The 14,785-nt window shown below is 47.7% G+C and overlaps 1 protein-coding gene across 2 annotated transcripts in view; it reads left to right on the top strand.

Moving 5' to 3' along the window:
- The first annotated feature begins 2,794 nt into the window (after window positions 1–2,794).
- ARHGEF6 (Rac/Cdc42 guanine nucleotide exchange factor 6) overlaps window positions 2,795–14,785 on the top strand; it is a 30,574-nt gene continuing 18,583 nt past the window's right edge. For both annotated transcript variants that reach the window (XM_048959546.1, XM_048959545.1), the window contains exons 1-5: window positions 2,795–3,015; window positions 4,008–4,091; window positions 9,558–9,642; window positions 13,845–13,972; window positions 14,368–14,569. In XM_048959546.1, coding sequence (XP_048815503.1) covers window positions 2,851–3,015; window positions 4,008–4,091; window positions 9,558–9,642; window positions 13,845–13,972; window positions 14,368–14,569 — 664 coding nt within the window. In that variant the 5' untranslated portion in view covers window positions 2,795–2,850. The remainder of the gene's footprint in view (window positions 3,016–4,007; window positions 4,092–9,557; window positions 9,643–13,844; window positions 13,973–14,367; window positions 14,570–14,785) is intronic.

Raw genomic sequence — 14,785 nt, 5'->3', positions numbered from 1 at the left:
CACTGCTTTTCCTCTTTCCTGAAAGAGGAGCCAGTTATAGGAAAGTGAGTTAAAGTCCTCTAAAACATAGAGGACTAAATAGCTCCAAACTTCCCCACCAAGAAACCAGCAGTTTTACAGTATTGTTACTTGAAAATTTCCTAATTGTGTCCAGATGAGAGGAATAAAGTGTTGATGTACTGAGGCAGTATAAGTGATAAGTTACCAGAATGATCAGCGTTCTTTCTTACTTGCACTTGGTTCTTAGCAAGCTCCAGCAGGTGCCAGCAGTGTACATCCTAACAAGTGCATAATTCTATGGAAACAAGATGTTTTCTTAAATACTGCTTTTGATGCGTTTTTACCCTACCTGTGTGCTGCTGTGCCAGTCCATGCGAGAGTAATGCTCAGGCATGAGTATTGCAGAAAACTAACCAGATTGGCAGAGGTACTTAGTTAAGGCTTATAAATGTTATACTATTTCTACAACAGACAAAACTTAAACAGCTCTTGGTTTGTTAGTGAGTAACTAATGAAGAAAAAGCACGTGTACCCTTTCAAGGGCATTAAAACCATGTCTGGTTTTTTGCATTAAGAGTCTCACTTTAAAGTTCAGCTAAAAATTGCAGGTACTATGAGTAAACTGCCTTTAAATGGATAAAACTGCATTGTTTTCCAGCGTTAATAAATAAGTTGTTAAATAAAATGATTGTTTGTTTGAAATAAATTCTTATTTCTTGGTAGAAATGATTGCTGACCAGTATTACGTAGTGGTGGTTTATTGTTAGGTGTGGTCTCAGAGTGTATTGTGCTTATTCAAGCAGTCATACTGTAATAATGAGAGCTTGTAGTTGGAGTACGTCTAGGCTGAAACATTTAGCCTAGCATTTTAGCTGAACTGCAATGCCAGCATATGAGCTGCTGTATGAAAAAAGATAGACGTGTGCCCACAATGACACGGAATTTACATCAGTGGTACATTGTCATGCTTTCTGCCTCAGGCGTCATTGAAAGTCAGCAGTTGAAAGCATTAGTACATAATGCAGGAGTAAGAATCCAGTCCCCATTTGCATTGGGTGTTTACTGAAAAAAAAAATAAAAAATCAGTGCATAAAAGTGACTTGTGTACAGATGCTCTAGAATGTTTCCTGGATGTCTGAACAGCGGTCTTTCTTGCTGTAACTGACTGTATATGACATTTGTTAGCTGGATGTGTATCCCCCCCCATTTACTTATTTTTTAAACTGAGACTGTAACGTAGTCATTACTGATGAAAATCAGGCTACAAATGAAAGCTTATTGCTCTTTTGGGGGTAGAGATTGACTATACAAGAGGTGGTTGATGGTTGCATTTGTTACGTTTAAGTAATCTTTTCCAAAGGCCAGACAAGAAATTGTTCTTTGCATGGTGGGTTGTACCTTCAGATCCTGGGTTTTGCCACAGAATTAATTCTGCTGTGAGTGTGGGTGAATAAACTGGAAGATTTCTGGTTGGGTCCTGATGCTTTTCTGAAATGTGTGTAAGCTGGATTTGAAGTGGCTTATCTGAAGTAGAAATTTGGAGGTTTTCTGAATATGCAAGAGGTGACTTTTGAACTGTTGGTAAGTGTTCAAGATGTGGGAAATATTTTCATGTAGTAGTAGTTGAAACCATAAGCCCGATACGTGTTTGGCTGCAATAGCTGCGTGCACAACAGGCATTGATCTCTAGAACTGCCCATCTACCAGGGGAAAAAAAAGGTTTGTTTTGGAGGAGGCAGTTTGTGAAGCATTCCGTGTTCAGATGTGTAACGCTGCCTGGTGAAGCAAGTGTGCAATCTTCCCTCTACTGCAACGCTTCTGTGCAGGTTGGAAGCTGTTCCATTCTAGATGACTGTAGTGTCTTTTATTTACATACATTGTTCACAGGCATGTATGTTGACCCCAGTAGAAGAATGAGCATATGGGAGAAGAAAAGCTAAGCTATGAATGTGGAACTGCCAGTACTCGTTTCTACTAACAGCAGCGCTCGCAAGAACTGGGGGAAAAAAAAAACGACCTTGAAGAGTCTTGTAATTAGTCATAAATTTGAAGCATTTTGCACACATACGGATTGCTGTACATGCATGTTACCAGATGGCACTGAGGTCTGTGATGCAGCTTCAGGCTGCTGTACCATTCACACTGGCTGCTGCTTTGTGTTTTTTCACACAACATCCTCCTATCCTGCTAGAGGTTAGAAATACATATATATATATATAGCTATAAGACCTGGAAAGCAAAGACACAAACCCATTCAGATTTGTTGCATGTAGTTTCTCTTGCTGTTCTGTTTCTCCTAACCCCTTGGATTAGATTTTTTCAAAGATTAGATCCTGTAACTACAATACAAAGGCAGTTTTACTAGCAAGGCTTACCACAGACAGTTGATACTATTTAGTGTGGCATTCTTCCCTAGTCATCTTCAGTGTGAAGTTCGGTTGTAATACTTAAATAGCTCAGGCAAATTTACATTTTCCACTTCAGTCAGTAGCCACAGGTTAAGATGGAACCAGATGGTAGCATGGCATCTGTCTGAAGGAGAAAGTGAGTAGGTGAGGTCTTGGTGGACTGTAAGTATCCACATGAAGTACTTCTACTTCCAGTAACTTGCAGTCGTGGAGTGGAAGATCTGCCTTCACACTCAGCACACTAGAATCCATTTTGTAAAAAAGACGTTTCTTACCTTACAATAACTGAAGTTTTGATTTCTAAGCTTTGGTGCTGAGCAAAAAAAAAAAAAAGTTTCACATTTGAGCCGTGCAATCAGCAAAAGAGGCAGGAAGGTGACATCACGGATGTGGGTTAGGGCGAGCTGCAGCACGGAACCGCGCGGGGGGCAGCGGGGCAGCAATGAATCCAGAAGAGCAAGTGGTAACGTGGCTCATTTCGTTAGGAGTTCTGAACTCCCCTAAGAAAATAGTTGATGATCCAGAGGAGTTCCTGAAAACTTCTCTGAAGGATGGAACCGTGCTCTGCAAACTCATCCATCGGCTCCTTCCGGGGTCTGCAGAAAAGGTAACTGCTGTAAGATGTGTTTTGCTGGCCTGAAACCAGCGCGCTGCTCAGTAAAACTGCGGGTCAGCCTGGGATATGCCTCTCTGGTAAGCTGTATAAGCACTAGTGATGCACTGATGACTAATGCAAACGTTACTAGTTCTGGCTGAGGGCAAAATGCAGCTTGGATTTAGTTTCTTGATTTTTTTTTTCTCTTGCCATCCAGAAAAACGACCGCAGAGGGCTGCAGTTGGCTGAGGTAACACATGTTCATGTGGTGGCAGGAAATACTGGGCCTACCAGAGGTGGAAATGTCCTGGTTTTGAATAAGTTATGCAGTTTGTATTTACGTAAATACCACAAATTACAGCAGTGTAAATGTATGCTTTCAGACCTGACTGTAAAATATTTTGTCAATTGGAAAGCGCAGCGGAGAACAGGGTTGGGTTGGGAGTACATAAACCTTATGCCCAACGGCTTGAGCTGTTACACGTCCAGCAAATCCATTGGTAGCAAAGCCGTGTCAGTAGCTATCAGTTTCCTGAGGTGTGTTCATATGGTCCCACAGTGTGCGAGGTAACTGCAGGTGAAAAAAAGGGAAGGAGTCTGAGAGATGGGAAATGGCAGCACAGAAAAGCTGTCGAATTCGAATGAAATGTCCTCTGTAAGATAGCAGCCTTTTATTTAGTTTGTGAGAAATCACTCTTGCTAGCTCTTTTTGCTTGTAGATGATGGTTTGGGACACTGTGTTCTTAAAAGTCATCAGCTCCCACTGCCGTTCGGGGCATTGTCATATGTTGACATTCAAAACAAGATGCCGACCATTTCGACTCATGCATCACTTCCTCCAGTGGCTCTTTCTTCCTGGTTCGACAGCTTGCCTGCCACCCCCACCGCCCCCTCCAGAAGCTTCCCTAATTCGGCACAAAGCACACATGTCAATATTCATGCAGGCCTTCTGACAAGGCTGTATGGGAGGTAACGCAACCATCTCCGTGCGTTTTGTTCTGTAGTATTGTCTGGAGCCTAAAAATGAAGCTGATTGCATCGGTAATATTCAAGAGTTCTTGAGGGGCTGTGCAGTTCTTAAAGTGGAGGTAAGTCACCTTTTATTAGTATTATTTACATCACGTTGGTGTATCGTGCTTGTTTAATAAGCGTATGAAAGCCAGGTACCAGAGGGACAAAAGCAGCAGTCGTTCCTGATCTTCTGTATTAATAGCATAATAGGAGGATGGGTAATGTAATGGGAATGGAGCGCATGGGCTGTGAGCTGACAGGTTCCTCCACATCTCGGAGGAATCCGAATGCCCAGGTGGAAATGTGTGCAGCAGTAACAGATTCTGTCTGAACCATTGGGTGGTGAGGACCTGTTCACCTCTTTTTCTCCATTATTGCAGACAGGGGCTTGCAGTTCTTAGCTTTGCTTTACTATAAAGGGGAAATAATACAGCAGCTTTTTTTCACCCTTTTGTTGCGTGTGATTCTGCTGAAAATGTAACGTGAAATCAATCCTCATACATGCAAATAATCTGAAGACAAAGGCTGTTCACGACGCTATTCCTGAACCTGCACCTGCAAGTTCTATGCCAAGCATGGGTTGCATTTGCAAGATCAGAGTGGATCAGGTCAATGCATCAGATCAAAATGAGTTCAGCTCATTTTGCCATTACGTATTTTTTACTAAGTGCATATGGGTTTGAAATGTGTTCTAGATTTTTTGTATCACAGTAGAATTCCAACAGTAAGCAAGGAATCTGTAATTAAGAGCTGTCAGTGTCCCATTTAACATGATAACCTTGGGAAATGAATCTATATCCTGAAGAGAACTTCTGCCAGGAGCAGTGAGTGCTCTGCAAAACGTTCATACAGCACAGCGATGCAAAGTCCAGCCCATGGTAACTGTTCTGTCCTCCTTTGAAGCTTCAAGCAAGAAAAGAGCCTTTCTTCTTAGATCTCTTTAGCTAACCAGCATGACAATTTGCTCATTGCAGAGCTGTTTCACTGGCCTGTTGTTTCCCAATAATTCACTTCTAAAAGCCTTTTGCAACAGCCAGGCGTGAGAGCAGATACATATGGAGGCACGCAGGGCCTATCGCTCAGAGATCAGCCTGCCGGTCTGCTGGTGCTGCACCATGTGATCTCAGCTCCTCAGAGAGATTATTTTTCTATTTAAAAGCTAATCAGAAAGTATCTGTAGAGAACAGAAGTCTTGAACATCTAAAAGATGAGATAGAAACAGTTCTCAGCTGCTGTGTATCAGCATCTCATCATTTAAGCCGGTTGATATTGAGTCACTTTGCAGTTTTCAGATATAAGGGATCTGCAGCACTGTGCATCCAGCTCTGGGGGTTGCTCTGCTCCTCGCTTTTATTTATTCATTGGTTTAATTTAGGAAAAGATTTCTAAGTTGTTTTTTTTTCTTTTCTTTTTTTCTTTTTTTGACTGATTACCCACTCAGTCTTTGAAATATTCTGAGCAGTTTTGATAGAGCTGACATGGCTGCCCATCCTGGTCGCTGCAAGACCTCAAGGGCTGGATAAAGCTCAGACCTGTTGAGTTTGAATTTTGCACCCAAAACTTTCCAAACAATAGCTGTATTAGAGTGCCAGAGAGCTCCTGTACCCGGGGTGTGAAGAAATGGTCTGGTATTGGATCCGAGCTGGTTCTCCCTTGTGTCACAGACCTCTGTCCAGCTGCTGTTTGGAAGACCGTTTGCAGTGGGGATGTGCAGAGGGGTTACTCCTGCAGAGCTCCATACACGTGCTGTCCTCCCACCAGTCCTGTTGTCCTGGTAACTCAATCTTAGGGAACGGAAGGAAGGCACAGGAAGGTGGGCAGCACTGTCTCCAGTTTTACATGAATGATGAGACACACACTGGGGACTCAGTGGAAGGGAAGGGAAAGGACAAGAGTGAGTCCTGCCAAGGCAAGGCCGAGTACCAGTGGGCTGAGGGCAGGAGAATCTGTCCCAGGGCCAGATGGAGCCTGGGGGAAAGGGAAAGATAAAGAGGGGTGAAAGCTTCTGGCCCAGCTTCATCTTGAGGGCGTAAATGGGAATGATTCATCTTTGCTTTTGCTGTTGATACCACTGTGCATACAGTGACAGCAGCTGAATAGCTGAGCATTTCTTGCTGTTGGAGAAGTATAGGACAGTAATCTTCATTCAGCAGCAGTGTTCTATTGCATACAACCACAGAACTGCTGGCAAGGGGCTGGATGTTGTGAACTAAGAACGGTTTCTGCAACATAAATCAATATCTGGCTTTAACCAGGCTGTCCAGGGGGATCACAGAGCACACAGCTCGTCATTGCCATTGGGGGCAGCTGTTTCTGCAGCCAGAGCGCTTGCAACCTTCACCAAATTCCACTTGGACCAAGAGTTTAGGAGTGAGGATGAAAACCCATCACCCTCTTGCTCCCCATCCCCACCCACCCCAAGCCACACGTTGCTCCGGCTTCACTCCCTTCCTACCCCTCCCTGCCCACAGGGCGGCATTCCCTCCCTGCACTGCGAGGTGTCAGGCACACACAGCTCAGCTCAGAGGCTGCGTTCGGTGCGCCGAGCACACGGTGCTCTGAGCATGTCAGCACCTCAAGCTGCTCGGATCCCTGCGCTCTGCTGTAGCATTGCTCTTACAAAAATGCTGTAAATACCATTTATGCAGCTTGGATTTTCCTTTTTTTTTCTCTATTCTTTTACCTTCATTTTTCCTGTCATCTTTCTAGTGCCTTTCCTTTCCCAATTTTCTTTCCTTTCTCCTTTCCCCTTTCCTTTCTCCTTTTCCCTTTCTTCTGTCCTGTCCCAGTTTCCCAATTTCCTTTTCCTTCTCGATTTTCCTTCCTCTTTCCCCTTCCCCTCCCTCCTCATTCCCGTCCTTTCCTCCCTTCCCTTCCCCACCTCCCGCTCCCCTCTCCCCTCCATCTCCTTCCCGCAGCCGGCAGCGGGGCGGAGCGGGGCGGCGGCGCCGCCTGTCACTTCCCCTTCCCCTTCCTCCCCATTCCCCGCTCCGCGATCCGGCTCCGGGTCAGAGCCGCAGCGCCCGGCCCGGCCCCGCAGCAGCACCGCTGCCGCCATGCCCCGGGGCTGCTCGCCCGCCCGTCCGCCGCCGTGAGTACCGCGTTGCCCTACGCGTGATTTCGGGGCTCCCCACGCGTGACCCCCTGCTCACTTCACCCCCCACCCCGGTCTGTCACCGGCTCGGTTTATCGACATCACCTCTCCCACTTTTGTCCCCAGCCGCTCTCGAGCATTGCTGTCCCGCCGCCTGGCCCGTTCCCACGGGTACCGCCGCGCTTTGCATCACCCAGGTTGCCGGGCTGCCGGGTCCCGGGGGTCTCGGCCGTAGCGGATCGGCTCCAGCCCAGCGTCGGTTGCGTGCGAGCGTGGGATCAGTTCGTGCGGATAAGGGCTGACGCGCAGCCCGGCTCCCCTAAACTTCTCCGCGCCTCCCAGGATGGGATGCGGGCTGCTGTCGGCTTCTGGGTTTAGTTTGGTTTGGAGAAGCAGAGAGGCTCCTCCGGCAGCGGAATGCCCACCGCTGGGCTCCGCCGGACGCTGCGCTCCCCTCACTCCTCGCGGCGGCGCGGTGCGCGTTCTGTGCTGCGTTTCACAGCGGGGAGCCACGGTCCGGGATCGTGGAGCAGGAAAAGCTCTTTGTAACCGAGAGCGGCAAATGGCAACCGCGGATGTACGAGCGAGCTCGGAGCAGAAGGGCTTTTCCTCGCTGTCCCAGCTTGTCTTATCGTTAAGAATGGAATTAGGGATGGATTGCGCTGGAAAAAGTGATTTTTAGCTCTAAGCGAGGACTTTTCTGTATGATGAGTTTGTTCTGGAACGCGCTGCAGAGCACTTTCACATTGCAGCAGCTCATCCAGAGTTTTCCACACAGGCCGTTCCAGACAAATTCTCCATGAAGAAAAGTCCCAAAAGTTGCTTTCGTGCCAGGATTTTGTTTTACATGTCTTTACATGTCTTTTGCCACCATCCTTGGGACTTAATCAGTGTGATGGCTCCGAGCTCGCAGCATTATTTTATGCATAAAAAGGTCGAGGATGCATTTTCCCACTTTGGTCCTTTAAAAAAAAAAAAAAAAGCAGCTGTTCATTCAGGGCAGGACTCGTTTTTCTGGATTTACCGAAGTGGAAGCAAAAAGGCACGACTGAGCAAATGACACACCAGAGAGATGCACGCAGACGCCGCAGCCTCACCGCCAGCTTTGCGCTCCCACTTGGCAGGAGGTGACGGCACTGCTGGGATTCTGCATCCTCCAGCAGCTGCCAGCGCGGTCAGTGTTACCATCTCCTGTGCCACAGGGGCTCTGGTGTTGCTGCTGGGGGCTGTGGGTGATGCTCAGATGGTGCTGGTATACAGGGTGTGAAGGTGGGGTGAGCTCGGAGCAGCCCCATCGTGGACACGTTCCTGGGTGCTGGGGTGCAATGGGAGCTGCGCTGCTTCTGTTGAGATTGGAGAGACTGTGCATTTCCCAGAGCGTGGATTGAATTGCTCTCGGTCAGAGCCTCTCGGTATCAAGTGACTGAGTCAGTTTTTAAAAATACTCTCCATAAAGAGCAGCCTTTGTGTTGCTTGGATTGGACTGCGCTGCTGTGCGGATGGAAAGAGAAAGCCACGCGGTGAGCATCCCCATTCTGGGCTCAGAAAGGCCAATCCTGTCCCCTCAGAACACATTGATGGGCCAGGAGTGCAGAGAAGGGCCCTTCTAAAGGCAGTGCTGCCCTAAAGACAGTGAATGCTCTTGTACTTGTTAAACAGTATACTCTGCAGTGCTTTGGAAGTATTTGTACATTGTGTTTGGCAAGAGAGCTTGAGAATCACCTTTTGTATCTGTAGGATTTGCAGATCTGAGGTCTCTATCTGCGTGGGCTTGGGGTTGGTCCTCTGTGTCACTGAGCTCTGCTTTGTTATGAAGAAGCTTGGTGTGGTTTGTCTGAATGGAGGGCAGTTCTCACGTGCTGGAGGGGATGGTAGTGCTTTGGGAGCTGCAATTCTTTGTGGTGCAGTGATTTCTGAGGTTCAGTTTCTCACTAACAGCCGTTGCTAATTTGTTGTCTCTGTATTGCCATTGTGTCTGAGCAGCACAAAATCCTTCAGAGTTTGGCACGTGATCTTTTCTGGCTTCCCATTAAAAAACTGTAAACACCTTACCTATTCTGTATTGCCATAGCATTATATCTACCATGTTGCAAGAGCAGAAAATTCTCTGCTTGTTTCTTCTGCTGGGAAAAATGTGTGTATATGTGTGTGTATATGTACAGCCTCAATCTCTTTAGCTTTAGACAACAAAAATAGCAGCATAATCTCTCCTGCCTTCAAGGCAGCAGAAACCTATGCAGCTATCCCAGAGGATCCGCTCTCTGCAGCAGCCCAGGTCGGTCCCCGGGTGCCAATGCATGCCCCCAACCCCAGCAGTGCACCGCCCCGTGGGAAACATAGAGCCCTACCCCTGCAGGCACACAGCTGATTGCTCATCACAACGACGTGGGAGGCTCGGAGGCGAGAGGGAGATGTTTTGTGCTGAACTGACCACGTTCTCCTCTCGCAGCTGTTTGAGCCGCATGATTTGTACAGCGGAGAACAGTTCTCCAAGGTCCTGAGTACGTTGACAGCTGTAAATAAAGCTACTGAAGGTAAGGAAAAATCATGTTTTCTATTGTCTTTTCAAGTGCTGTCTGTATGTCTGCTGGGAGGGGGGAGGAGGGGTTATTTTTTTGATAGCTCACAGTTAGTGCTGATTCTGGAGGCTTGGAGAACTGTGCCTGATGCCGGTGGGTCAGTGCTTCACTTTGCCACCAGCTCGGGCTCTAAGGGTGGTGCATTCAGAGCTGCTGGGTGCACTTTGCACAGCGAGATTATCGCTTCACAGCCAGGAACCTCTACTCAGTTCTGATAGCATTAAGGGACCTCAAAGTAGGTCAGTGTAAAGGAGCCTCGATGTAAATGAGCGCATACCTCCCGAATGCAAATGTCAGGTTTCAGACAGCGTGCTTGAGAGCCGAACAGAAAAACAGATCCGTCTGCAGAATATCTTTACTGAATGTCAAAACAAACATCACTGCCAGATGCTCACTCGATTGTATCGATGTTCCTCTCTGTGCTTTGTGGATCCCACAATGGGGAGCCAAGCGCTGACAGTTGCTGCTGACGACTTCTCCTGTCTCTCTCAGTGCAGAGCTGCTGCTGGAGCAAAGCAAAGCGAGTCGCCTCCTCCTTTTTCCATCCCCAGTGTTCAGCTGGGCTGTGCTGTCCCAATGGTCAGGGGCTGAGGGACTGCACTAAGCTGGGAATAGCATCTGCCTCTTGCCCTCATCATATGAGGGCTGCTCCGAAAGTAGTGCTTCGTCTCTTATGTTGGCCCACGACCTCAGAGGTGGATGTTGGTGGGATGTTTTGTAGCTGAAAATTTCATCTATCAGTGTTATTGTGCGCTTCGTATCTGTTGTCATTTCCATGGAACTAAATAAGAGGCAATCTACCTACAAACACAGACATACAAGCACAAGGAGTCCTGCACACCGCCAAAACCAACAGCAGCAGCATGAGAGCTCAATTTCCCTGCTGGATGGCACATATTAGGTGATTAAGAGTAGAAAAATTCAAAACCCAGAGCAGCATTTTCCTTTCACAGGAAGGTTTCTCCATTGCCTTCTTTACCAACTTTTTGGCTGGAGCAGAGGGAGCACAGCTTTGCTCCTTTCTGACTCCTGTTGTCGCAGCAGTCCCCTAATTAGCAGCCCCGAATGGGGTTTTGCAATCACTGGGTGAAGCTCAGGACACGGCTTTGCCATGGAATAGTTTCTATCACGTGTTCCCCAAGGGGCTCTGGGGGAGCTGGGATCCTCTTGGTTTCATAGCAAACATCTGTTGGAGCATATGCTTTCTCTATTTAAATGTTAAAAAGCGCAATGCCTGTGATATAATTAGCTGCTCAAGCAGAGAGCACCCTTGGGAAAAGTACAGGGTAAAATAAATACATGTCTGAAAAGTTTGCTTTTTGGTGGCTTGGCCACATTCCTGAGAAACAGGAGCCTGTGTCCTACAAACCACCGCTGTGGATGGGTTTGTCTGACTGCTGGGGCTCCGGGGCAGCAGGACCAGACTGGTACATCCTCAGCAGGTCTGCACCTACAGTCTCTTCTGCAAGGCATCTGCACTGTGCGAGAGACAGCTGGGGAAGCAGCACAAGAACGTGCTTCAGAGCATCCATCCCCTTGAAGCCCAAATCCTTATGTCCTCACGGAGCAAGTAACTGCAGGCATCATGTGTGGTGTGTGAACTCAGGGTTCAGAAGCTGTCTGTCAAGTAACAGCCACACAGAGCTTGATGCTTGTATCTGAAAGAAAGGGTAGGGGAGGAAAAGCAGCTGTGATGGAGCAGGCAAGGCTCTCCTGCCTAAAATAGTGTAGGAATGTGAGCAGAAAACCCAGCTATTTTAACCATAGTTGAAGCAACATATGGCAGCAGTGTTCCATGCTGGACCAGGCATAAAATAGGACGCTGTCATGATGCAATATAAATGATACACTTCCCTGCCAAACTGTCAAAGTCAGTTTTACATTTGTTTCTAGGTTGCTGCAGATATTTATAAAAGCTTTGGAAGATAGGGAGGGGCAGGGAGAAAGAAGCATAGAATCTACAGTAACCGAGTCATTTCCGTGGGACTGTGGCTGATGGCTTGAATAAGCAGAGAAGCCTGGACTCGTGGTCTACGCCCTCTCTTTTTGGAAGGAATGAAGGGAAGAACATCTCAAAGTGGCAGCCAAGCCACTCCTCCTGGTCTGGAAGCAGCTGGAACCACTCTTGCTCAAATATTGGGGTGCTTCAGCAGTGACAAATCCTGTGTTTGCTAAGCGGGTTTTTCATACCAAGAGGTTCTGGTGTTGCTGCAGCAGTCTGGAGAGCTGGGAATTCACAGCGTGGTCATCAGGCGTTGTGTAATGAATAGGGCAAGAGAGAACACACTGACTCACCGATGGCATGTTTGATTTAATGTGAATTTTGTCCATTGCTGGAGCAGGGACTGGACAGACCAGTGCATGTTGTCTGTCGGCGCCTGGAAATCATAATCGTGGACCTGGAGCTATTGTGCAAGGCACTGTAGAAAGACAAAGCTGAAAGCAGTTCCCTCTGCAAAGAGCTTGCAGGTTGTGTTGCTCCAGGTCCATCTAAGGAGGTATCTTTTCTATTCAAACAAAAATCCTCTTGGGAGAATGAAAGCCCGGCTGAGTTCCTGTAACTCCCACCAAACTTCCCCTTTGGAATGATTTTTCCATGTTGACATTCAGATTGGAGGATAACAGGGGCACAACAGCCTTAAGTTTGTGTGTTGTGATTCTGGCACTCTCAGTGGCTTGATCACCTTCTCCTGCTGCAACCATTTCAAGGAGGAGCTTCAAACGTGGTCCAGTGGACCCACATCCCCAGCACAGCGATGCCTGCAGGCAGCATTCTGTTCTTCTCTGCTCTTTCATGGCCCATGGGCACTCTAGCTCTATGCTGCTAGATGGAAAATATCTTCTCTGGAATACATTCTTAAATCTGAACAAAAGCAACAAGGGATACCTCAAAGTGCTCCATGCTGTTCCTTGCAATGACAGCATCTCCTGTTGCTTCATTTCTGCAGGGTGGCACATAGAGAAGAGGGGATCTGATTGTTTTCCTACACAGTGGTACGAGGTGCAGTGATAGAGGACTGCTGGGAATTATAGTGCCTGGAGAGCCCTGTTTTCACCTCTGTGCAGCATCTGAGCAGGATTAGGGCTGATGCTGCTCTTTGCATTGAGGCCACTGATCAGGATGCCAAGAAACTTGCCAGAGGGTAAAAAGTCTCGTGGTCACTCTTGGTATCAATATAAAAGCAAATTGCTGATTGTGAAACATAGATCTGTGTCAGAGCAGCATCATGATTTCCAATATCTGGCATGCATTGTCAGGGTCAAGCCCAGAGACCAGTTTGCAGAGCACTGAGCTCTGAAGGAAGCAGCTCTGAGAACTGTAGGATGGGTTGGTCCTTTCCTTGTGCTGGGGGAGATGCTCCTGTCCTTCCTCGGAGGAGTCCGAATCCCTTTCTCACGTGGCTCCTGGCAGTGCTCCACCAGCAGCAATCTCTCAGCTGTATAATGAACCCAGAAGGACTTGTCTGAATAGAGACCAATTGTGCTGAACAGCTGCTCACATTCCTCCCCACTCTGCGGGGAAGCCCACGCTGCAGCTGCAGAGGTGACCTGAGGGCACTCACTTGTGAGCCAACCTTTGAAACACCTTCAGCAGTGCTTACTTGGATCCCAGAAGCACTGGGCTAAGCATTAGTCTGTTTTCAGCTGATTTAAGAGGAATTTCAAAAGGAAGATTGCATTTGAATGAGTGGCCTTGGCAATATGTAGAATCATAGAATTGTTAAGGTTGGAGAAGACTTTTAAGATCATCCAGTCCAACCCCAGCCCACCCCACCATGCCCATCACCACATCCTTCAGTGCCACATCCCCATGACTGTGGAACACCTCCAGGCCTGGTGACCCCACTACTCCCTGGGCAGCTGTGCCAGTGCCTCACCACTCTGTCTGAGAAGAAATACCCAACCTGAGCCTCCCCTAAAGCAACCTAAGGCCATTTCTTCTCATCCTATTGGGAGTGCATTTGGACTGCAGCTCATCTTCTTCCATCACGGAAGAGTTAACCCAGCCCAGAAAAACCATCCCCTTTAGGTACTGATGCTCCTCCAGCTGCTGTCCCTGCCCTTGTTTCCTCTGTGGGCTTCACTCTTTGCTTTGCAGCCATGTGAAGGCTTTGGGGTCAGTTGGGTGAAACTCAGCCATTGTTTTTGCTTTGCAGACCAGCCGTCCGAAGGGCCATGTTCGCATCCATCGGCTCTTAGCTCTGCAGCTGGAGGTGCCCACACTGACTCCAACAGCACAGCCTCACAGTCAGCAAAGGTCCTAAGGAGGCAGTCCAAGGCCGTGGTATCTTTCATTTAATATCCTATTGAGGGTGTGATGGCTGCGGGGGCAGAGGGATGGGGGTGGTACCTCTAAGCTCGAGCACGGTGTGTCCTGATCTCCATCATGGCTTTGCTGCTCTGGGTGCTGAGAGTCTTCTGCACCCAGAGCAGGCTTCTCTTTGGGAAATGAGGAGGCTGATGCTTATCTATTTCCTATTGCACTGTGAGACTGAATTAATTCTTGGGAGGGACCTTGTGATCCTCTGGCGGAGTGCTTACACAAGAGCAAGATGTTTCTGCTGGTGTGGAGTGCAATACTGAAAAAAACAGCTGTAACAACAAAGAACAATGGCTCGTCCTGGTGGATTCTGCTTTTTTGGACTATCCACTGATGTTTTTCCATGTTTCTTTCCTTAGGAGATGACCGAGAATGGCAGCCATCAGCTGGTGGTAAAGGCCAGGTTCAATTTTAAGCAGACCAATGAGGATGAACTCTCCGTTAACAAAGGAGACATTATTTATGTCACCCGGGTAGAAGAAGGGGGCTGGTGGGAAGGGACCTTGAATGGAAAAACAGGCTGGTTCCCAAGCAACTACGTCAGAGAAATCAAATCCACCGGTAAGCACATTGCTTTCAAGGGCTGATTGAATGACAGCAGTATAATGCAGCGTAGATCCTTATGCCTTTGGGAAATTGCTGCTATTTATTAAGGATGTCAGTGTGCTTAAGGCAGCAGTGCTAATGGAAGTATGAATAGCGTGAGGAGGGGAAAGCCCTGTCTCTCACATCACTTGAGAGCTGCTTCGCCCTCTTTCCTGCGTCCTTCTGTTGCTC

Source organism: Lagopus muta, chromosome 13 (assembly GCF_023343835.1).
Source record: "Lagopus muta isolate bLagMut1 chromosome 13, bLagMut1 primary, whole genome shotgun sequence".
Taxonomy (NCBI): domain Eukaryota; kingdom Metazoa; phylum Chordata; class Aves; order Galliformes; family Phasianidae; genus Lagopus; species Lagopus muta.
This window is presented reverse-complemented; position numbering and strand designations above follow the sequence as displayed.